At 55.4% G+C, this 24782-nt stretch overlaps 2 protein-coding genes and 1 long non-coding RNA gene across 3 annotated transcripts; 1 reads left to right on the top strand and 2 right to left on the bottom strand.

The window, feature by feature from the left end:
* Positions 1 to 4468: 4468 nt before the first annotated feature.
* Positions 4469 to 8821, bottom strand: LOC122212840 (testis-specific Y-encoded protein 1-like). The gene is made up of 6 exons (XM_042926816.1): positions 7365 to 8821; positions 6065 to 6142; positions 5797 to 5908; positions 5513 to 5658; positions 5316 to 5407; positions 4469 to 4622 (listed from the first exon to the last, which is right to left on the bottom strand). Exons 1-5 carry the CDS (start codon positions 8142 to 8144, stop codon positions 5336 to 5338), a joined length of 1188 nt encoding a protein of 395 aa, XP_042782750.1. The 5' UTR covers positions 8145 to 8821; the 3' UTR covers positions 4469 to 4622; positions 5316 to 5335.
* Positions 8822 to 14216: 5395 nt separating this feature from the next.
* On the bottom strand, positions 14217 to 17508 carry LOC122212839 (testis-specific Y-encoded protein 3-like). Its single transcript, XM_042926815.1, has 7 exons — positions 17091 to 17508; positions 16369 to 17000; positions 15599 to 15676; positions 15343 to 15454; positions 15105 to 15250; positions 14927 to 15011; positions 14217 to 14409 (listed from the first exon to the last, which is right to left on the bottom strand). The coding sequence occupies exons 1-7, from the start codon at positions 17506 to 17508 to the stop codon at positions 14381 to 14383; spliced, it is 1500 nt and encodes a 499-aa protein (XP_042782749.1). The 3' UTR covers positions 14217 to 14380.
* A 3851-nt stretch (positions 17509 to 21359) lies between these two features.
* Positions 21360 to 24019, top strand: LOC122212841. The gene is made up of 2 exons (XR_006199339.1): positions 21360 to 21866; positions 23560 to 24019. It is a non-coding gene; the product is annotated as an uncharacterized LOC122212841 (long non-coding RNA).
* Positions 24020 to 24782: the final 763 nt, after the last annotated feature.

Here is a 24782-nt window from a genome sequence, read left to right as displayed (position 1 = left end):
TCTTTCTGAAATATATTTAAAATATGCTGATACGTATATTAAACTATCTGAGAATGTATACAAGTAATAAGAGTTCTTGATGAAGAACTTGCCAAATTTCAACACTAAATTTTCACTTTGGGTAAGCTCGGTGAGGTTTGCATTAAATCCATGTGAGTTTACATGTACAAAACTAAATTTGAAGGAATGTGTGTGAGTTTTGTACTTCCTGTGTTAAAGGAAACAAGTAAGTGCAGTAGTTAGATTTGAAAAAGCTGAAAGCTGTTACCAAAGGGAAAAGCTATCCTCACATTTGAATCATTGACACACTCATCTTTAGATTTGGGTCTAATGCCTGTTATTCAGCTCTGATTCCACTCCTACCTTCAGAAGGAATACAAACACATTCTAGGTTGGGGAGCAAGTCAACATTGCACTAGCTGAAATTAACATTAAAGAATTTCCCTAGATGGAAGTTATCCGGTGGTAGGATGATCAAAACTCAGCCTGATTATGCAAGAGCAATGACTTCTCGTCAGCACTCACTTGTCTTGGTAATGTCACCTTTAACTGTACACTCCTCCTCCACTTGTTTCTTCTCCTGCACCCAGTCATTCATTCCTCCCCTCCTCCTCCTCCCCCCCCCTCCTCCTCCTCCAACACTTCCTCCACCACCTCTTCCTCCTCAGTTTCTCCCTCCTTCTCCTCCTCCTCTTTGCTCTGCTTTTGTCCTCCTCATCATCCTCCCCCAATGCTCCTGCTCCTTTGTCTCCTGGCCTCTTCCTCCTTGTCCTATACTTCCTCCTCCTCCACAAGTTCCTTCTCCTACACCCAGTCATTCACTCCTTCTCCTTTTCTCCCCTCCTCCTCCTCCCCCCTCGTCCTCCTCAATTTCCTCCCCATCTACTCTCCCTTCCTCCTCCTCCTCTGCTGTCCTCCTCCTCTACCTCCTCCCCCTCCTCCTCATAATCCTCCTCCTCTAATTCCTCCCACTCCTCTTCCTTCAACTGATCCTCCTTGTCCTCCTGCTTCACCTCTTCTTCCTCTTCCTCCACCTCTTCCTCCTCAGCCTCTTCATCCTTCTGCTCCTCCTCTTCTGCTACTGCTCTTCCAGCCCTGGCTCTATCTGTTCTCCTCCTCCTCTTCCCTCTGTTCTTGTCCTCCACAACATCCTCCCCCAATGCTCCTGCTCCTCTGGCCCGTAATCCTCCTCTTCCTTGTCCTGGACATCATCCTCTTCCATTTGTTCCTTCTCCTACACACAGTCATTCACTGCTCCTTCTCCTCTTCTCCTCTTCTTCTAACCCCACCCAATCCTCTTCCTCCAACCTCACCTCCTGCTCCTCCTCTTTCACCTCTTCCTCCTCCTCCACCTCTTCCTCCTTCTCCTCCTACACTTCTACTCATGCTCTGGAAGCCCTGGCTCTATCTTTTCTCCCCACCCTCTTCCTCTGCTCTCGTCCTCCTCAACATCCTCCCCCAGCTGCTCCTGCTCCTTTAATCATGCTCTTCCTCCTCCTCATCCTGGACATCCTCCTCCTCCACTTGTTCCCTCTCCTGCACCCAATCATTCACCCTTCTCTTCCAGCTCTAACTCCTCCCAATCCTCTTCCTCCAACTCCTCCTCATCCTCCTACTCCTCCTCGTCCTCTTCCTCCTCCAATGCTTCCTCTGGACATCCTTCTATTCTCCAGGCACATCTTTGTCCCTTAAGACTACCACAATCTCCTCTAAGGACGGGAGCAATAGATCTCGCACTGCCCCCAAGTCATCCGCAATGAGCACCGGACCCTGCGGATGGGCTCTCACAAGCCTTTGTGTCCCTGCAAAAGGAGCCTGGCAACCTCCCAGGCCTCCCGGGGAGACTCGGTAGTGGGAACCTGGGAGCAGCGACGGGATCCCCGGTGCAGCGACACCCAAGGGATGGTCATATCGTGCTCTGTCTTTTCAACAACACCTACAGCAGTATCGGACCTAGAGGCCGGGACCCAACGGGCCTCACACGCGACCCCTGACCAGCCAGCCTTGTGTCGGCAGCGCCATCCAGGAGGAAGCTCACCGACACATATGCCAGGCCTGGGACCCCAAGGCGCTTCGATCACCCCCTAGGCGGATAAGGTCAGGCCTAGGTTACTGCATGGGACCTGATGCATCCGTACAGTCGTCCCCAGTTCCTTGTAGGACAGGTCGGACATCCTCCACTGGGCCATGGGGTCTCCATGCTGTCAGCTGGCAGCAGCCAACACATGACCAGCGGTACTGGGACACCGTCAAGCCTTTCCTCTCATGCTGGACGGTGGCCGTGTGTTTACCGAAAGCCCTGTATGGGGGCAACGGGCTGCGGGGAAGGCAGGTAGGTGGGTGGCCAGGCACAGACGAGACCACCCGCTGTGCTCCCGCAGGGTCACTGGGACTTCACTTCCATCTGGCCCACACGCAAATTCTAGGGATGGGGCTTTGGGGGCAGTGCGGAAGCCTTGCAGCTTCAGCGTCAAGGAGCTGGGCACACACACCTGTGGGCACAGCCGGCAGCAGACTGGGACCAGTGTTCCTCCCTAGGCCCCTTTGACCGTCCACCACCTGAGAAGAATACTGGAGGGGCTGTACGGCTTTAGCCTCCCCAAAGCGCACACACAGTGGGCCATGTGCTGCCCACTGTGGTTTGGGGCAGGGCGGGGGGAGCCCGGTCAGAATCCTGACCACAATGTCCACAGCATCCTCTGTCGACATGCAACCGCTGAGACACTGAGAAAGGAACCCAGTTCCCCATTTACATGAGGCCAGGAGTCGACAAAGCCTGAGGCTAATCAGGGTCACCCGCACAGGGACTGAGAGGCGCATTCTGGCACCACTTACATGCAAGGGGAACACAGTTCTGGGACACACCTTGACATGTCCCCAGCCCAGCTGCAGCGACAGTGGTGATCTTGTGCTGCGGGGAGAGGTGTTGCTGGCAAGGAACTGTCCCCTCAGAGAGCAGCTGGCAGGCTGCTCACCTGCCCATCCACACATGGAACACCCACACCACCCTGCTATGGCACCCCTGGGGGACTCAAGTCACCTGAGGTCTAGGGTCCCAGCTCCTCCCTTTCCCTGGGCCTGGTGCACAGGAAGCAGAGAGGAGAGCCCCGAGGAAGAGCTGACTGGTGACAAAACATGGCTCGTCTGCCAAGAGCAGAGATTCTTGCTGGACGGCTCCCTCCAGGGAAATACCTACGCCCTCTGCACACCACGTAGCCTGACAGGTTGGGTTCCCTAGCTACCCTGTGCACAAAGCCTGGGCACACCATGTAGCCCCTACGTATTTGCTACTGTCGGCCCACCAGAGCCACTCACACACACACACACACACACACACACACACACACACTCACTCCCACATAGACACACACTAACACACACACAAGCACACTTACTCACAAGTGGTCCACTGGCCACTGGACACAGGCTTTCCTCCCCTCGGCCCCCCTCTTGACCTTGCACCAATCTCCCTTTTGCATCCTGACTTGAGCCCCCTGGCACAGCAACGACTGCACCCATCCCAGCGATTACCATCAGGACTCAGGAGGGAAGGGACTGCACTCTTGTATTCTGGCACCTGACCGTCCCACATAAGCACCTCATTCACACAGACCGCTGTGTCTCTCCTTGTCTCTCCAGTGGCCTAACCACCCACTCCTGCACACACAGAGACACACGGCTACGCAATCGCACGAACATATGCACGCTCACACTGCCGGCACCACCACGGATCTCAGGCCCACTTTGCCACAGACGCCCACACACAAACTCGCACGAACTCACGCTGGATCTCTGCCCTCGTGCGTACTCTCTCCATGAATTCCCACTCATAAGCCTCGCTGCTGCCCACAACCCACACCTGCCCCTCCCCCTCACACATCTCCCATCCTGAGCCACTGTCTGAGGACAGGGCTCGGGGTCAAAGGAGCCCCGGGTGTGGGAGGCAGCAGCAAGGTATACTGGCATCGACTATGAGAAGGCTGCCTGCTCCTGAGTTGTCCGGGGACATGTGGTCTTAGCTCTGATCCTGACTGGAGGCTTTGCTGACTGGATTCTATCTCACCAAGGACACAACACCCCTCTGGGAGCAAGGGTCCTGGATGAAACCCCCCGAGTCCTGGCCACACTGTACCACGACCCAATGGACCAATTTGGTCCCACTGTGCAATCCCCTTCCCTGCCTTTCGGCTCTGGCCTATACAATAAACCTCCAAATAACAGGTCTGTCTCTTCCTCCTCCTCCTTCCAGGCTCTTCCTGCCCAAGAAGGCAGGCCTCTGTGCACATGGCAACACCGGCCCCACCCCAGTACTGCACCTCTCCTGCACACACAGAATCACCCGGGCAGCGGCAGGACAGTCACACTCAGGTCCCTTCCTCATCGTCCCTCCTCAGGTCCCCATACACACACACACACACACACACACACACACACACACACACACACACACACACACCAAAACCAGAAGGGTTTTTAGCTTCCTGTATGTGTCCACATAAACATCGTGGAAACTCTTCAAGGCTGCCACACGTTATCTCTTCCTCAATTCTCTCCGGGGCACGTAGAAGACAGGAGACTCATCCACCCATCTCTTCCAGCACTGGTGGCGTCCTCCATTGTTTCTGCATGGGCAAAGATAGAAGCTCTGCGCCATTCACGCCCACACAGATGCAGAGCCCCTGACGCATGTGGGCACACGCAGACACATTTGCGTACACGCACACACACGCACCCCCACGCAACAGACACCAAGAATGATACGGGATATTTGCAGATACATCCCAGATGGTGTCACTCTTGTGCCTCGCCCTTTTGCGATCCCCCTTGCTTTCTCACCCAGGGATTCATTTCCAGCCCCCAATGGCCTTGGACCAGTTCTAAGAATGGCTGTCGGGTTGCGGGAGGACATGGCGTGGTGGGGCACATGGAAGGAAGTGCGAGATTCTCACCACAGTGGCTCCTGGGGACACGGCAGCTCCTGACCCAAAGACTGGCAGGCAAATCCAGACTGAAGGAGCAGGGGGAAGCCCGGGACAGGGCGGACATCCACGGGGAGCATTTGTGGTGAAGCACTGCTCCTCCCGAGTTGCTCTCCAAAGCCCCAGCCCACAGCACAACTGCATTTGGTTTGCAGGCTTCGACCCTCTGTGTGTTTGCAGCTGAGTCTCTGCAGGTCCCCTGTCATCCTCCCACCCTCTCCCCATGCTACCTGTGTCCCTGTGTCGGCGGACCTTCCATTTCCAAGCCAATGTGTGGCCCACGTTCCCTTGCCCATACAACACGCAGGTCAACACACCGCACACTGGGGTTCTCACCGACACGTGAGCACGTCAGATCACTGTCTTCTGGTCCCTTCCTCCCTCAGGTAGTACTGCAGGGGATTGGGCCACAGGTCCTCGATGATGATCTGGAAGAGGACACAGGCCGGCGCCACATTGGGCATAGCCCACTCTCCTCTCTGGCCGGGGGCCACCCACATCCCCACTGCTGACGAAGGCCTCAGGGGCCCCACCTCGGCAATCCTGTTCGCCCCTGGGCAGCTGTGCTCACACAGCCAGTTGAACAAGTTAAGGCTGGTGGGGTCATGCCTGCGACTGGGAGCTCCACGTTCATAATCCCAGAACCACTGGACTGGAGTGGAACGCGATGTCCTGTAGCCTGCAGGAAGAGAGGATTTGAGGAGCAAGCTGACGGCCTCCTCCCCACCCACCTGCCCCTCCCCCTCCCCCTCCCTCCTGCCCCTGATTCATGCTCCTCATCCCCCTGCCCCGCACCATCATGGGACCCACACCCTACCAGCAAAGCTCAGCTGATACTCCTTAATGATCACTGGGTTCCGGAAGTACGGGTTGGCCCCAAAGAAAAACATCACTCTGCAGCGGTACTTGGGATGGCCCACTTCTTCCACCTGCCGTGAGCAATGGGACAGGAGGGGGCAAGTGTCCTCCCTCGGGGTCCTGAGCTACTTGCCTGGCTGTGAGGGTGAGCACCTTTGCCTCACCCTCTCCTGCCCAAATCCCACACCCGACGGGACGGCCCCCAGCCACAGCCTCCCCGGTCTCACCTCCAAGTCGACCACGTAGCTGAGCACGTCTTTGTCCTGGGCACCGATCATGGCCGACAACTGGGGGTGATTCAGAATCTGTGCTGTGTCAAGGAGCTGTGCCTTCAGATGCTGTGGAAACAGACACAGCCCCCCTCCAACCCTCCCAGGCTAAGAGCAAGGGACTAGATCACGGCATGTGCAGAAAGACCAGGAAACACTAGTCCCCACACTCCTCAGCCTCTGCAGATGCATCAGACCCCATCGACACTGGGCAGTCCGTTGGCTTCCTGTACCTCCCACGCTGTCTGCACACAGCAGGGGGAGACTCCACTGCCTGCACGCCTCACAGTTCCTTCCTATATCTGACCTGTGTGGGCTGCCAGCAGCCCATCATAGCTTGTGATGTCGGCATGTGCTCTGACCCCTCCTCACGGCTGGGTTTCTTGGCATATTCCCGTGAAGACCTATGTTGTCACCAGCCTCCTGAGTCCAGATGGAATAACATGGCTTACAGGAACCCGACTGCACATTTACGCCGCAAGCGGAGGGTGTGGGAGGGAGAAAGAGATCGAGAAGCACGGACGAGGAGGGCCGAGGAGGGAAAAGGATTAGACACAGTGACACAGCCAGTCCGGAGAGAAAGACATGGGTGGGACCGAGCCGGAGCCTGAGGACAGAGAGGGAAGCAGGGGTGGAGATACCAGGAGAGAATCCTCTGTGTGTGTGTGTGTGTGTGTGTGTGTGTGTGTGTGTGTGTGTGTGTGTCAGGGTCTGAGGAGGCAGCTTGTACCCCATTCGGAGTGGGTCTCAGTCGTCCTACTGTCTGGCAAAGGGGCGTGGCGTGGTTCCACTAAAGGTCATGAGTGTGTGTCTGAAATGCTCTCTTTTGAAGGAACTGCTAGGAAACGTGCACAGCCTGTGAATGTGAAGGTGGGTGTGCGGCCTGCGTAACTCTCCCATTTTGCAGCGAAATGTTTCCTTGCCTTATCTGCTCTGAGTGAAGGCTGCTTTGTGCTACCCTAGCTCTGGTAGCATGGGGACACATGGCTCGTGTCTGCAAGTAATATTTGAGACCAGCCTGCAGGCCAACGTTGGCGGAGACCTAGAGGAAACAGACCCAGTCACCAAGTCCCCCCATCCCCAACAACCGCCCCTGTCCAAGGCCTTACACTGGATCCCAGACCACACCAACCCAGGGCCAGGGACCATTCCCCAGCTCTCCTCTCTGGGGGCCATCGCCCTGAGGCACCCTGCTCTCAGTGCCCAGCCCTCCTGCACAACAGCCCCCGCCATCACCCACCAGCACAAGGCAGGATACCGCCTGGGCCCAGAATCCAGGGATGTGCTTGATGATGGCCCTTCTGTGATCCAGGTAAGAAATCTGCCTCCGAAGAATCCTGCGCTTCAGCCGCCATAAGGCCCTGGAATCCTGGGCATTCCCAGCGCTGATCTCCAGCTGAAGACGCTCCAGTGCTGCCAGCGGGTCCTGGGCTGAGGCAGGACGCAGCGCTGGCTCTTGCTGCTGCAGCGGCTGTGAGAGCTGGGGCCCCTCCTCCGCCTCTGCATCTGCCTCGCGCTTCTCCTCTTGCTCCTGAAACTCCTCCTGCTGCTGTCTCTCAACTTCCACCTCCTCCTCCTCCTCGTGCATGTCCTCTGCTTCTGGCTTGGCTTCCTCAGAATTCTCCTCTCCAGCCACCTCATCCTTGGTCGCCTCGCCGTCCTCTTCCTCCTCCCCGATCACCACCTCAGCCGCCACCATTCCGTCATCCAATATCAGCACCAATTCCTCCGCTGGGCTTGCCACCTGTATCTCACACCCGGCCTGGGTTTCCTGCACAGGATGGGCGCTTGCCGCCCCTGAACCTGGGGACTGCGGCCAGCCCACGCCCTCCAGCGCCCCTGCATTCCCGCGGGGCCGGGACTCTCCACCTTTCGCATCCGGGACGATCAGGGCCCAGGGTCGGCGGGAATCTCCGCTTTGTCCGGACCGCGACACGCTGGCCATGACGCTCGGCCCCGGCCCCAGTGTAGCTAGGGCAGCCTCAGGACAAGGACAGGAAACGGCAGCAGGTGGGGGGAGCCTTGGCCGCAAGACCATTAGCTCCCTGAAGCCTCCCGCCGCAGCCCGCCAAAGTTGAGCGCAGGCGCACAGGCTCTGGGATTTGAGGACTCCGCATTGGCTGTGGCTGCTGTGGAGGAGGGGCCGAGACAGAGGCAGTGAAGAGTGTGCGCATGCGGCCTGGGGGCGAAGTGGTTCCAGGGCAGGTCAGGCCAGCTGGCCAGGTTCGGGGAGCAATCGGTTGCAAGACAGCAAGACAGGGTGCTGGCCGCCAGCAAGCGCGCGCCAATGGCCGGTCCAGGCTCTGGAGCGAGTGCCAAGGTGCCAGCGTGGCCCCCGTTTGCCGCATGTCCTCTTCAGCGCTGTCACCTTCCAGGCTTCACTTGCGAGGTCCCCGGTATCGCGCAGTCTGTGGTCGCTTATACACCCTTTCCCCAGAGGCCTCACTACGGGCACCAGAGCATTCAGCACAGGATCGTCCACGCCGTGAGCCACTCCCTGCTCCGTCCCTTGCCCCTTCTTCATGAAGCTGGGGCAAAGCCTGGAGAAGTCCTTAGTGTCACGCCTACCGGGGCCACATGGCCGTCCGCACGGTATCTCCTCCTTGGCCGTCAGGCTGAGGGCGGCGGTAAGGTGGGTGCCCACCCAGAACCAGTGACACCCACCCTAGACCCACCCCACCGCCATGTCCTTGCAAGAACACAGCTCAGTAGACCTCACTGCACTGCAATGCACAGCAAAGAACAACCCCCAGAGCACCATCTGCCACTGGTGCCCTACTGATCTCCGTACAGAGCGCCAGGGAGATGGGGTAGTAGGATTTAGCAGCTTGCTCCGGTCCTGAAATCTAACCTTCCACTAAAAGGAGGACGGCTCCAACCACGCAGGGCACGTAGGGGCCCTTCACCGAGAATTGCAGACTTGTCTGTGTCTGTCTCTGAGAAAGCCCTGTGCCTGCTTTCACTAGTACACACGAAAGCAGACGAGTTCCCTTCCCATTTCCCAGGCACCAACAAGAATTCTGAAGAAGCATGCACCCAGACACAGAAGGTCCACTGAGAGAGACAGCGAAAAAGAGACACACAGAGAGACAGAGCTATAGAGGGAGAGAGAGAGACACGTGCAAGCAGAGCAGATGAAGGAAGGACGAGTGGAGGGGAAGACCGGCCTGGAGAGGGAGAGTCCGGGGAGATTGGCGGGAGAGACAGGGAGGAGGAGCAAGACAAGAAGAGACAGAGGGGCACCTATTACAAGGAAGACAGGCGGAGACAGGGGGAGGCATTAGTGATGGAGAGGAGGGAGACGAAGACAAAGAGAGCTGGAAGGAAAGTGGGAGGGAGGGACAGGAAGAAGACAAGGGAGGGGGAGGTAAGGAGAGGGTAGGAGGAAGGAGAGCAGGGGCAGCCGAGGCGGAGACAGGTGGGCTGACTCTGAAGACAGGGCAACTGCAGTGTGCACTTTCACCTGGTGAAATTCACCTGTGCAATTTGCACAGAGACGAATGCTGTACAGTGGTCAGCCCTCAGCACAAAAGGCACCGCTCCCACCTGGACCTTAAGGGCAGTCTGAAACGATCGCTGAACTAGAAGGAAGCTGCAATGAGGTCATTCGGGGTGAGGAAGAGGGCACCGCAGGGAAGAAAACAAGGACCCGTTCCCCACAGGGCTGCTGGAAGCCCTGCACTTACCAGCAGGAGACAGGAAACGGGACTGCCGGAAAGACACAGCAGAGGTTTAGGCACAGCACGTGCGGGAAGAAATCACGTCCCAAAGCTCGGCAAATTCAAGCAAAAGCAGAGGCTGCACATCCATGAATGTCAATGCTTTCCGAGTGGAGCCAACGAAGTTCTCACAGATGCCCAGGAAATGTGCTCAACTCTGAGGCCCCCTCGCCTCTGGCAAGCTTCTCATCCAAAGCGACTCATCACAGAGAAAGGGTGGACCGTGAGCAAAAGAGCCAAGGTCTCCTTCGGATCCCCGGACGCAGACAGGTGATCCGCCCAGTAATTTCAAGCCAACGTATGGTGATAAAGGTTACCTTCCACCACAGTGATGGAGGAAACTCGCACCCGAGGGGAGGACAATGAGTGAGAACCGCATCCCAGGCTGTAAGCTAAGGACAGACCATCAAGCTGTATTGGAAGGTCACGAGACCGTGACTCAAATGTCTGTACAGACACAGAGCGTCTGCAGAAGCACGAGGGCTGGATAGTTGTAAGCAGGTAGCAGGATTTCTAAGTCTGGGCTGCCTGTATGATACGAAAGGCTAACACGTGCAAGCAGAGCTATGCCCATGTGATGCGGATCAGCCTCCTGAGGCGGTACTTTGTACCCTGTGGAGGACCTGGGAGACGCATGCAGGCGGGCTCCTTGTGCACCTCTGCCACCAGGCACACGTGTGGGAAATGTAGGGCCAAAGGGTTTGCCGCCGGGCTTAGTGTGGCTCACCCTTCTGCGGGTGCATTGAGCATCAGTGCAGAAAGCACTGGGCTCACTGAAAGAAGCCAGCGCCTGACAGAAGCACAGTGGTGGTGAGCCCTGCCTGATGGATTCCTGAGGAGACTAAAGGAGTTAAAGGCATGCAGTCCACCAGAGAGTAGAGTGGTGCTAATCAGGGGAGGGTGCGATGAGGAGGTGTCGGGGCTCGGGTGTGAAGATGCAGTCATGCCATGTGCATGAGTTCTGGAGATCTAACTTGCACAGGGCAGCCGTAAGCAATGCTTCACCGCCTCGTCAGATTTCTCAGAGGCAAGTGCTCTCACCACAAACAAAGAGGGGTCGCTGAGAAATGTCCCGGTGAAGGTGGCTGGACGGAGCGCTTGCACGTGAAGGATACGGGCACATCCGTCACTGCCCGTTGTGTCCCTCAGGCACGCACTAGTCCTGGTGGACTAAGCTGAGCTCAGAACCCAGCAGTCAAAGGTGTCAGCCTCGTTCCTGCAAACATGGATCAGACTCCCAGGTAGGACGTAATGGACAAATTAGGGACCAGAACACACAGGAGGCACACGGAAACGAGACACACACTGGCAGGGGGAAGTCTCTCCCAGCCAGGAACATGCCACGTGGCAAAAGAGTAAGTGGGAAAACGTTGCCGGTCCGCTTTTCACAATTTACGCCTGCATCTGCAATGTGCAGGCCAGTGACGTTTGAGCCCCTCGGGCGCAAAGGGTTTGAAAACAGAAGGACAGAAAATAGAGGTGTGACGGAATGCTCACAGCAAGCCAGCTGCATTTGGGGACATTGACTGGCTGGCAGTGAGTGCATGGCCAATCCTCTGACGAAGGTCCTACAGGCACGGAAGGATTTCTGGCTCCTGGAACATAGAACAGAACACGCAGAAGCCCCTCCACCTGACAGCAGGACAGCAACTGGATCTGTCAGTGGAAGAAAGGGGTTGAATGCAGAGGGAAGCACACTCAAGCGCAGAAGCATACACCAAAGACAAGACAGGCCACCAGAGCCACAGCTGACCCAACACACAGGTGTGCAGAGACGAAGGCGGTTACACGGGTACAGCTGTGCCCACTTAGGCCAGGCAAGGAGGCATCACCAGAGAGGTGTCGGCACAGGCAAAGCCAGGAAAAGACACAAACACGCCAGGGCTCACTCAGGGAGACAGAGGAGCACAGGCAATGCGAGACATTTCCTGTGAACAGAGAACAACGTGACGATCCCGACAGGCCAATGAGACACGTGTGGTTCAGAGACATGGAAGTCAGAAGGCTCCTGAATTGCTGAGGGTGTCCTCTCTCGAGGGACAGCACTCTGGAGCCCACACACGCTGATGTTGGGGTGGAAGAGGCCGCTGGGCAGCAGATACAGTTGTGCAGGGGGTTTAGCAGCTCCTGGACCCTAGGGCTCCCCGGGGAGAGCTGCGGATACAGGAGGACACCCGGGGATGCCGGGTGTGCAGCATGAGGGCTGTAATCCCTCGGACACAGAGCACCGAGGCCTCTGCCCACGGACCTCAAGTGTCCACACTTGAGGGTTTGGCTCTGGGTGCCGTGAGTGTATTCCACACCCACACTTTGTCCGTACCTTGTCTTTGGGACAGGCCGGGCGGAAACGTCACCCTGGCCCCGAAGGAGGTATTGGCTGGAGATATTAACATGTGGGGGACCCTGTGTTCACCTGTCCCGTAAAGTGTTCCTGCTCGGCAAGACCTATCAAGTAACGGCCTGCTTGTGCAGAAAGATGCCCCAAAGGGCCCAGCCTCATGACCACTGAGGCCGTATTCCCACTGCACAATCACTGGCCATACTTTCTTTGGATGTTCACACCCAAAGACTCGGGTCAGCACTGGGAGCTTTTCCAGGGTACCCTGACATTTACCCATCAAGCAGCTGAGAAGACGTGCCTCTCCAGCCAGTGTGCAGACAGCAGCGAGAGAAAGGCCTGCCTTCCCTTCTAGAGAGTGCGACAGCCTCTGCCCTGGAAGAGGTAAGGCTTGGTCGCACAGATCCTCAACTCCACAGCGTGCTGACACCCCGCTGACCATGTTGTCTGCATATGATAGGGGCAAGAGGCCTCCATGCATTGGGACTGCCCACGCCTTCTCTGGAATAGACCCACTGCAGAGAAGGCTCTTGTACTGCAGAGCTGTGCAGTGGGGATCCTGGGGAGCTTGGGCAGCTTGGGAGACAGGAATATTAGTGTCGGGAGGTCAGTGTCAGGCACGCTGTGCTGGGGGCCGTGTTACATGGGGATACAGAAGAGCCTGCGATGGACAAGGCTGAACTCTGTCTACTGCACTGCTCGCACGGTGGAGCTTTTGCCCCATCCCTAGCACAGACATCTCTGGCAAGCAGCCATCTGCTGTGTAAGGAGTATCCCAGCACTCACGTCTTCGCAGGTGAGGCTCGTCCCAGTCCTTTCTAAGCTCCAGGCCTGCCGGGGACCTCTGCACAGAATGCTAAGGCCTCACAAGTCCATCGTTCCCTATGTGGCTGAGGCAGCCTTTGTCCTGGCACTCAGGCAAAGGAACACAGGCTGCCTGGGACGAGGCGACCTCCCTGAGCGCCTGCTGGTGTTTGCACTTGGGAGTCTTCTCACAAGTCTCACATGGCGTGTTGGACACACGGCTTAAGCCTGTGGACACAGAGGAAGAGCATCACCCGACTCATCACGGCTGATGATGAGAGGGCAGAGGGCACACGGGAGAGGTTGGCGTGTTCGTGCCCTTGAAGAGCCCCACCTCCCCGCGACCCTCCCCTCTGTTGGCTTGCAATCTGGGCCACCCATTCGTAACCAGAGGTCTTTTCAGAAACAGCAAAGTTCACACAAGGGCATCAGCACTAGGACTCCTTCAGGAGTCGTGTGTGTGTGTGTGTGTGTGTGTGTGTGTGTGTGTGTGTGTGTGGTGTGTGTGAGAATAAGTGAAGCGGTGTTTGGGAGGCTCAGCTTCAGGAAGTGGAACCAGAAAAGTTGGCTGTGATTTTGGAGTTGCGTGAGACTGTAGTGGGCTGTTTTCTCTGCAGTGTGTATGTTGTCCCTGTCAACTCTGCCTGAAGCAGAACTTCATCGGTCTTACCCACCCACTCTGCCTCTGGTCCCTCGGTTCCTTCCCCTGGACACCAATCTTACAACCTGCTCACAATCCCTCAAATATGTGTGGCTGGTCCTGAGATCCTGACCTTGTCCACAAGACAGTCTGCATTGGTAGACGTCTGAAAACCAGAGGGTAATCAACCCTGGAATTCCTCCCTGTGTGGCGGTTCAGTCAACATGACTGAGGGTGTCCCCATGAGGGATTCTGGGGGCACCATCATGGACATGCCCAAACCCTGAATATTGGACATCCCTGGCCTGTGCTGGCCTCTCCGTTTCCTTGAATTTCCTCATTTTCACAGGAAAGCTATGAACCTGGGCACTGGCCTTTCTCTCAGGTTTGTGCCCTGGCCTCCCTCACTCAAGTCCCCATTGCTTCAATCTTACTGACCTCACATGCAATCCCAATGTGTGACCCATCCCTACGGACAATGTCCTACGTCCCGCCCTTCCTTGGAACTCCAATGTGCAGGCACAGAACACTTACACCTCTGGACAGCCGCATGTATACATGGACACGCCCCAGAGCGAACCTGAGAGGAAGACACACACAAACACTTCATGCTGTTTATCTCCCATTCTATATTTCTTCAAATGTATTGGACCCCCGCCCTGCGCCACGTGTCACCACCACCCTTGTCCTTATTTCATGGCCAGGAGAATCTTGTGGACCATCGGTGAGCATCGGAAGGGTTTCCACTGGGGTCGATGAAGTGCGACGCTCCTTCATACTCTTCTCAAGATCGTGCATATCCCTGGGGTATATGGGTACACACAGACAGACACACACACACACACACACACACACACACACACACACACACACAGGACAGGTGAGAGTCTTATCTTGGACCTGAGTAAGGTTGCGTGAATGTTTCCAAACGGAAAGTAGGATGGGAGGGTGTGATAAGCTGTGCCAAAGCTGACAAGGGGATCCAGAAGCCAGACAACATGTGGGATGGTGGTAGGAGGCCTGAGGGTGGGGTTCATGGTCCGGGAATGACAGTTGTCACCGTGCTATGTGATGAGCCAGCTTTGGTTGTCCCGCTTTGCTCATTCTTTTTGTCTAGCCCCCTTCCCACCTTCAGGCTCCCCAAAGGGGCAAAGCCTCTTTGACACGTTACTTCTTAAGACTCCCTGTCTCAGGCTGATGCCCTTTTGACCTGGGGTCACCTCCTGTGCCGCTGTGAGTCTCGGTGCCTCCATGCAGAAGAGAATTGTGCCCTGGACCCCACGGCACACATTTCCGTGCCCACACCCTTGGCTGCTCACCTCTTTCCCTCTCAGTTCTCTCTCCTGGGGCCTCCTTCATCTTGAAATACGGCAGGGGGTTGGGCCAAAGATCCTCTATGATTATCTGGTAGGGGAGACAGGCCAGGCCTCAGGTAGCTATCCCACGCAGTGGGGGAACCCATGAAAATCACCTCCCTTCCTTGTTACAGGGCCCCACCTCAGCAATCCTGCTAGAGCCGGCAAAGCTGTGGTCAGAGAACCAGTTGAAGAAGTTGAGGCTGCTGTTGTCATGCCTGCGTCTGTAGGCCTCCTGTCTGTACCTTGGGTACCACTGGATGGGACTGGAATGAGACGCCCTATACCCTGCAGGAAGACGAGTATGTGAGAAGGCGCCAGAGAACTTATCGCATTCAACCCTCCACCCACTGCCGCCCATGCAGTCAGTGGACACTTACCATCAAGGCCTAGGACATACTCCTTCGTAACGACTTCATTCTGGAAGTAGGAGTTCTTGCCAAAAAACAGCAGGATCTTCCGGCATTCCCTGGGAAACTTGTGTTCCTCCACCTGCCGTGGTACAGTGGGGCAGAAATGTGAAATCTTGTTCCAGGAGACCCGCCCTCCCCTGAGGAAGGAACACATCACTTCTCCCCACCACCTCCCCTCCCCACACAGCCAGCCACCCACACCACCTCCCACTCCCAGGCCGACCTTCAAATTGGTCATGTGGCGAAGCATGCTTTCATCGGGCTTACTAATCAGGGCTGACATCTGAGGGTGGTTCACAAACTGCCGCAGGTCAAAGAGCCTTCAGGTGCTGGGCGTGAGAGAGCTCGAACCAGAGAACCAGTGTGGACAGCATCCAGGCGTCCTCCCCCCGGGACTGGCGTCCTCCCCCAGGGTCTCAAGCCCTCCCCACAGGCTGCGTCCAGGCCCACGGGGTCTCAGGATCGCGCAGGGCTCTGCTAGACACGCACAGGAGGCTGTGCATGCCCAGACGCCCGCAACCACGCCTAGCTTTGTGTGCTCGTGAGGACACTGAGGACGCTTACTTCCACACAGCCAGACAGCACACATCCGGTCTCGCGCCGACCAGTGGGCATTCACATCGCCTTCCCCGCAGCAAGATGCTTAGCGGGACCCAGAAACGTGCCCCCACGCGGCTTTGTGTGGGAAGAAGCCCTCGGTCATTTCCCCGACCTGGCCTGGACCTCCACCGCCACTCCCCACTCTCCCAGCGCTGTTTCCGTGCCAGGTGCGACGTAAAGCACACATGCCTCCTCCACCCCGGCACTGCCCTCCTCCCACACTCATTGCAGAGCCAGGACCACCGGATGGGATCACGTTTGCACGTTCCCGGCCACTGGAGCGTGGCTTAGCTCCAGTCCCTGTCCTGGGTTCCTCTAAATGGCACCGCCCTTTCCTTCCTCTTGCGCAAGCCCAGCCCCCTCTGGACCCTCCACCAGCAGCAGGAAGGATACAGCCTTGGCCCAGAAACCACGGATGCCCTGGATAAGGGCACCTCTCTGCTGCAGATGTCGCTGCCGCCTCTGCCACATCCTGAGTTTGAGTCGAGCGTGCTCCCGGCTGGCTTGTTTATTCACCGGCTGTAGCTCTATCTGAAGGGCCGCCAGAGCCTCCAGAGCCTCCAGTGGGGAAGGGCAAGGACGGAGGCCTGACTCTACCTGCTCCTTCTTATCCTGCTTCACCTGCAGCTGCTGGGCTTCTTCCACCCATCGGCCTTCCTGCTCACTCGGCTTCTGTTCCTCCTCCTCCCGCTCCTCCTTGTCCTCCTTGCCCTCCACCTCCTCCTCGCCCTGCTGCTGCTCCTCCAGCGCTTCCTTCTCCTGCTCCTCTTCCTCCTCGGTTTGCAATTCTGCTCTCCCTTTAATGGCTCGCACGCCTTCCCTTCCTCCTCCTGCTCCTCCTCCTGGTCCCCTTCCCCTGCCACTGCCGCCGCCAATGCCTCCACCGCCACCGCCGCGGCCGGCGCCCTGGCCGCCGCCGCGCCTGCTTGTATACCCTGCTGCTCCTGCTCCTCCCCTTTCATTTCCGCCAACTCCTCCTCCTTCTGCTCTTCCTCCTTCTGCTTGGGCTTCTGCTGCTCCTCCTCCTTCTAATCTTTTACTCCTGCTGCCTCTCCCCCTCTTCCTCCTCCTCCTCCTCCTCCTTCTGCTCTTCTGGTCCTGCTGCTCCCCCTCGCCCTTCAGGTCCTCCTCCTCGTGAACTTGGACCTTCTCCTTCCCCGGCTCCTGCTCCTCGTCCTCCTCCCCCTTCTTCCTCTGCTCATGCCCCTCTTCCCCAGGCGCGTCCTCTTCCGCGGCCGCCACCTCAACCTCCTCCTCCGCCAGGCCCCACAGCGCCTCCACCGCCACTATGTCATGCACCAGCGGCACCGATATCTCGCTGGGGCCGCCCACCTGCCTCTCGGGTCGGGCCTGGCCTTCCTGCACAGGCTGTTCGCTTGTGGCCTGCAAGCCTTCGGCCTGCGGCACCTCCGGCCCTGCCGGAGACCCAGTGTCCCCACGGGCCCTCGTCTCTCGACCGCCCCGTTCCCGGTCGAAGGCGGCATGGGGCCTCCGGGCATCCCCAGTGTTTCGGAAACACGAGTCGCGCAACATGCGGCCCCGGCCCGAGACACCAACTGTGGCTCCTACCGACCACGAAGCGGGAGGTGAAAGCACGGCCCCCCTCCCCAGACCCAGTGAGTGGAGCCCTGAGGGCAATGGCTGGCAACTCGCTCCCCCTTCCTCCCAGAGCCCAAAGGTCGAGGGGGCGCATGCGCATGCGCATGCGCATGGTGCTGTACCCAGGATGCCTCGGCGGTGGCTATCGCTATGCCGATGCTGCCTCGGAGGCCTTTGTGGTGAGAGGTGTGCGCCTGCGGCTTTGAGGCTGAGGGAGCTCCAAGCCACGCCCAGGCCGCTTCACTGCCTTCAGGACCAATGATAGGGACGGTGGCGTGCGTGGCTTCGGCGGTCCCGCCCCTAGGTCACCCGGAAACTGGGGCGCGTCTGTTGCATAGGCAGGAAGGCTCTGGGCCCCGTGCAGTGCAACTCCTCCGGGGGGCTTGCAGCCGGCCCTCTGTGCGCTCTGGGTGCCCTGTTTGGCTTCTGGCCATGCGAAAGCGACCTTTGCATTCCACGCTGCGCTGGGCACGCGGCTATCTACACACACGGGTAAAGGGGGACCTCCCCGCTTTGCCCATTTACACCGCCACCTTTGTTCATTGTGCCCCTAGTCCGACAAATCCACTCAGCGGATCACCTTGGCTGTCCGGGAGACGCATGTCAGCTGTGCGCCTGCTGTCTGTGCACCCCGGTTTTCCATCTGCTCAGCCTCCTTTGCATACTCTCTACGTCCATCCTTGCTCCCAGAAGACACGTATGTCATGACAGCAGTCTAGCAGTGCACCGGCTAGGGAAGGTCGGTGACCAGAGGTGTGTGACGTGGAGAGGACGCCACACTAGGGGAGGCTGCGTATCATGCGCGCCGCTCTTGCCGTTTGTCCCCGTTGCCTGGAAAGTGACACACTGGCAAGCACACACCCCCCTCTCATGATGGGCTGCCCATTGCTCCCGTGTGTGGCAGTGCACAGGAAAGACCCGTGACCGTGGGCCCTGGGATTCCTGGAGCTTGTGTCTGTCCCACAGACAGCGGTCCCCTTCCTCCCACAATGCTTGGCCATCTTCTCACAGGGACCCTCCCCAGGCCTTCGTTGGCCGTATGTCTGTTCATCCTGGTCCCATTTCCTTTACCACTCACTTAGGCGGCAGGCTGCCATGAGCGTGGGCGCTGGCTCAAAACACTGTCCCCCTGTGCCACAGGCAGCGTGCTTTCAAGGGTCTCCGAGAGGTATCGGGGGGTTGGGGGATGCAGTGTTGGGACCCAAGTGAGGGACACGCCCCAGGGTCTACATGAAGCCACATGACCACTTTGGGAAAGCAATAAGCTGCAGACGGTGTGCAGTGAGGGCGATGATGTGGTCTCCCTCCCTGTCAGGGCAGTGGTGATGTGGACTCCCTGCCGGTCTATGTCAGACAGCATAAGCTACACACACACACACCACACAGAGCCACTGCAGGATTGGAGGCTCGAGATGCATTGCCTGGCCAGGCACCACACTCATGCATTGCCTTTTCCCTTTGGTGGAATGCAGTGTTCCCCTACCTCTTTATGGGACCAGGAGGCTGCCAGGCAGGCGGGGGATTCTAGGATTTCCAAATTCGTGTGCCGGGCCCTCTGGCCAACATGTTGCTTCCGTGACACAGAAGAGGTTCCTCCAGACTCGCTGGGCTATGTCAGGATACGAACGGGGTACAGAAATGCTCCAGGGTGGCTGTGATATATGAGGCAGCACACCACCGCTTCAGGTGACAGCAATGCATAGAAACGCAGGTGGATGGGGGGAGGCTGAACAGGTGGTAGGGGGCTGAGAGGGGGTGGCCAGTGTGACCGACAGAGAGGCAAACTCTTACCCAGAAAGGGAGAGGAACAGGTCCAGTGGTGAGCCCTCAAGCTGCCCTCAGCAGAGGACGTAGCGGGTGGGCAAGACAGGAAAGCAGGCCCAGACCCTGGTGCACCTGACCTATGCAACTCACTCCCTCCAGAGAAATGGGGCCTGTCAAACTCCCACGCATCGCCGGGAGACCCCGCGGCAGGAACGTGGGAACAAATCTGGGTCCCAGGTGCAGGGACCGTCTGGGACAAGCAGGCAATGCCTTTCAGTTTGAACAACACCTACCACAGTATTGGGGTCCAGGGGCCGGGCCCCAACTTCGCAAGGGACTCTAGACCAGCCAGGCCTGTCTCTGCAGGGTCATCCAGGAGGATGTTCACCGAGACACATACCCTGGCTGGGACCACAAGGCCTTGCGATGATCCCCTAGGCCGCTCCAGGAGCAGGGCCAGACTTACTCATGCTCTCTGCTGCCTCCCTCCACTAACGCCCACTTCCTTGCAGGGAACTTTGGTCCTCCTCCACTGCGCCATGGGTGGCCCAACCCCAACTTGCCCCTGGCCAAGGCAACACAGGACGAGCGGACCCAGGCAAAGTCCGGGCTTTCCTCCCGTCATGAAAGGTGATCAGCTAGCTCCGTGTCGATCCCAGGCGCGAAGGGATTGCACTCGCTGCACTTTGGCACTGGAGCCCCCCCTTACTCACCAAGTCAGGAAAGCCCCCAGTCTCTTTCCTTCGCTTGCCAACGGCCTACACACACTCACTCAGGCACAAAGATGCACGGCCACGCGGCACGTGGACACAGACACGTGCACGCTGCCAGCACAAACGCTAGGTCTCAGGCAAAAGTACTCACAGGCGCCAGCCACAATACATTCACAGACACACTCTAGTGGACCTGTGCACTCACTCATGCCCTCTGCCACATCCCACTCACGAGGCTAGCTCCTCCTCACGACTCACACTTGCTTTCCCCCCTCACACAGCACGTGCATTTGTCCTGGGGCCCAACCTGGCTGAAAACTAGGGCAGATTCAGGACCTCCATTGGGTCACGGAAGCTTGCATTGAGATGCCAAGGAAAGAGAGCCACAACTGATACCAACCTTCCAGTACCAATGGCACCGGAACATGGCATGTGGAGAAACACCAGCTACGACTAGGTTCCCTGCCTCCTCGGCTCCTGCCCTTTCTTCAGACCCTCTCAACACCGGGCAGTCCCTTGGGTTTCAGTACCTCCCAGCTGGCTGCAACCTACAGGGCAAGGGCCAAGGGACTGACCTTTCTCAGTTCACATGTATACCCAGCTTGTGTGGGCTGCCTGGAGGCAGTCACGGCTTAGGAGGTCTGGATGTGCTCTGACCCCTGGTACTTGTGCGTTCCTTTGTGTGTTCCCCTGCAGCCCTGTGCCATCAGCAGCCTACTCCGTCCATATGGACACGCACAGCTCACGGAAACCCAGATGCACTGATACTGTGCAAGGACAGCACAGAGACAGAGAAAGAGAGATGGAGGTGCGGGAGGGAGGAAGCGTTCCCTCAAGAAAATGATCACAGGGACTCAGAGACAGACAGAGGCCAGAGGGACATGGAAGGAGGCCAAAGAAGGAGAGTAAGTCACCACTAGAGACAGCCACAGAGGGGGAGTGTGTGTGTGTGTGTGTGCCCGTGCCCGTGCGTGTGCGTGTGAGTGCGTATGAATGAGTGAAATTGTCTGGGACTGAGACAGGGGTGTTGCCACGATTCCTGGACTCTCGAACGCCCTCTTCCAGCAGAATGGAGGCCCGGTATTGTCAGGAATCTCAGCGTTTTCCGGAACAGGACTCCCTTGCTTTGGGGCCCTAGCCCATCCTCAGGCTAGGGCCATAGAGCAGAAGGAGTGGGAACTTGAGGCATGAGGCTCCAGACTAGGCCCAGCAGGTGGAGTGTCAAGGCCCAAGGTTTTTAAATGCCTGCTGCCTCCTTCTGGAGCCCACCAGCATTTGGGAAGCACGCCCACGGCCCCGTGGCCCTTCGGACACTGAAGTGGCTGTGGCTGTGGCTGTGGCTGTGGCTGCGGTGGAGGTGGGGGAGAGGCAGAGGCAGAGGCAGTGAACTTTTTGACCATGGGTCCTTGGGGTGAAGGCGCTCCAGGCCAGACCCAGACAGTTGGCTGCTGTTCAGGAACAATCAGCTGGAGGGCAGTGGGCGTGGCTCCAGCATTTGAGCCCCTGCCTCCCCTCCCAGGTCTGGAGCAGGTTCTCTGCCTCCCCCTCCAGGGTGACCTCCCTGTTTGGTACATGCCCTTTTCCGCTTTGTCACCGACCACAACTTTCCTGTGGGATGTCTCATATCGGAGAACTGGTGCTACAGATCTCACCTCTTTGGGGAGGAGCCCGGATGGCAGACAGCATGGAAGCTTCTTAAGTGTCTCGCGTGCATGAGATACAGCCAGACCAACACTAAACCATCCTACCCACCCAGGAAACTGACTGGAGGATTAGCACAGCAATCTGCATATCCTGAACCACCGAATTCAGCAGGTACGTGGCATGCAGAAGTGAACTTGGAGAGCGAGGAGGCATGGGAAGGGAGGTGCTTTTGTGCGCGGAGAGGCGAAGGAGACTGGGCAGGTGGAAATTTTACTAACTTTCTTTAATACTCTTCTACATTATTCTTTCCTTTTGTGTCTATATTCACAGATTCTATTTTACTCCCATCTTCTCCTTTTAGTCTACTTCAGTGTATTGATTTTTCAAATTCTCACAACATTTCCCTTTTTAATATTTTTTATTAGTATTTTCTAAATTTTTCTCCACTCCCACGTTTTTTTCTCTCCTGTGTCAAAACCACTTTCAACACCCAGGTGAAACATGCCTAGAATCTAGCATCATTCATTCCATTATTCACATGTGTGTTTTTAAGTTTTTACTTTTAACATTTTATAATTTGAATATTTCATTGAATTTTCTACCTCATGAGTTCCTTTTCTCCATTCAAAATGACAAAGGGAAGGAATTCACCCAGAAAGAAAGAGCCTGAAGAAACGAGAGCCAGGGATTCAACCAACACAGACACAAGCAAGATGTCTGAAGCAGCATTTAGAAGCACGATTATGAGAATACTAGCTGCAGTCCAATGTAGATTAGAGTCCCTTTGTGCAGAGAAAAAATGCAGTAAAAACTGGCCAGAATGAAATTAAAAATGATATAACTGAGCTGCAATGACGGATGGATGCAGCGGTGTCAAGGATGGATGAGACAGAACAGAGAATCAGCGATTCAGAGGACCAACTTATGGAGACTATGGAAGCAGCAAAATCGAGGGAGATTAAGGAAAAGAGCACGATTGAAGAATTGGAGAAATCAGTGACTCATGCAGAACGAAAAACAACATCAGAATCATAGGGGTCCCGAAGAGGAAGAGAGAGAAAAAGGGGTAGAAAGGTTATGTGAGCAAATCATAGTGGGAAATTTTGCTAACCTGGGGAAAGACACACCATCAAAATCCAGGAAGCACCGAGGACCCCATCAGATTCAACAAAAACTGACCCTCAGCAAGGCATATCATATTCAAACTCACAAAGTACTCAGGCAAAGAGAATCATGAAGGCAGCAAGGGAAACAAGTCCCTAAACTACAAGAGAAGACAGATCAGGTTTGCAGCAGACCTATCCAGAGAAACTTGGCAGGCCTGAAAGGAGTGGTAGGATACGTTCAAAGTGCTGAATTAGAAACATCCACAGTGAAGAATTCTTTATCCAGCAAGGCCGTCATTCAAAATAGAAACAGAGGAAAAAGGTTCCCAGATACACAAAATTTAAAGGAGTTTGTGACCGCTAAATCACACCTGCATGCAATTTTAAGGGGGGACACTCAGAGGGAAATGGATATCTATCTATCTATCTATCTATCTATCTATCTATCTATCTATCTTTATAATTATATTTATATATACAAATAGATATAGAATTATATATATAGATGTATATAGACATATACATATCGATATAGATATAGATATATAGATACAGTTAATACAATACATATACATAGACATACATATACATATACATATACATATACATATACATATACATATACATATACATATACATACACATACACATATACATATAGATGGAGATGGAGACGTAGATACAGATATAAAGATATATAGATATGTTTTCCTCCAACTCTTCAAACAAGATAATGGCCATAAAATCGTGTCTTTCAGTACTACTTTAAACGTCAGTGGACTGAATGCTCCAATCAAAAAACATAGGGGAACAGAATGGATGAGAAAACAAGTTCCATCGATATGCTGTTTACCAGAGACCCACTTTAGATGTGAAAACAACTTCAGAGTGAAAAGAAGGGGATGGAGAATCATCTGTCATGCTACCCGTCAACAAAACAAAGCCAAAGTAGCCATACTTCTATCAGACAATCTAGACTTTAATTTAAGACTGTGTCAAGTGATACACAAGGGCATGATGTCATAATTCAGGGGTCTATCCACCAAGAAGACCTAGCAAATGGATACATTTATGTGGCATATTTGAGAGCAACCAAATATACAAACCAATTAAACGCAAACATAAGGAACCTCATTCTTAGTAATGCCATCATAGGAGGAGACTTCTATGCACTCACTCACTGCAATAGACAGATCATGTAAACGAAAAATCAACAAGCAAACGGGGGCTTTGAATGACACACTGGACAAGATGGGCTTCACAGATATGTTCAGAACATTTCATAATAAAGCAGCAGAATATACATTCTTCTCCGGTGCTCATGGAATATTCTCCTCTATAGATCATATGCTGGGGAAAACAGTCATCCCTAAGGAAGTTCAAAGAGATCGAGGTCACACCGTGCATATTTTCAGACCACAACACTAAGAGACTCGAAATCAACTACAAGAAACAATTTGGAAAGGTAACAAATACTGGGAGACTGAAGAACATCCTACTAAAGATTGAATGGGCTAAGCAAGGGTTGAAAGAGAATATAAAAAGTATACGGAAGTCAATGAAAATGTATATGGAAGTCAGTGATAACACCACAACCCAAAACCTCTGGGACGCACCAGGGTCGGTTATAAGAGGACCTATCTAGCAAGTCAGGTCTTCCTAAAGAAGAAAGAAAGATCTCAGAGACACAACCTCACCTTACGCCTTAAGAGGCTGTAAAAAGAACACCATACGAAACCCAAAACATTCAGGAGACAGAAAATAACAATGATTAACGGAAATTAATGCTATTGAAACCAAAAATCAAACAAAACAAAAACAAAAACAACCTCAAACAAACAAACAAAGAAACAAACCAAAATAGGAGAACAGATCAATGAGCCCAGAAGCTGCTTCTTTGAAGGAATTAACAAAATTGATAAGCCAGTCATCAGTTTGATGAAAAAGAAAAAGGAAAGGGCCCAAATAAAGAAACGCAAGA

The sequence above is a fragment of the Panthera leo genome, assembly GCF_018350215.1.
Source record: "Panthera leo isolate Ple1 chromosome Y unlocalized genomic scaffold, P.leo_Ple1_pat1.1 chrY_random_Un_scaffold_80, whole genome shotgun sequence".
NCBI lineage: Eukaryota > Metazoa > Chordata > Mammalia > Carnivora > Felidae > Panthera > Panthera leo.
The sequence above is the reverse complement of the archived record's forward strand: the minus strand, read 5'-3'. Positions and strand labels throughout refer to the sequence as shown.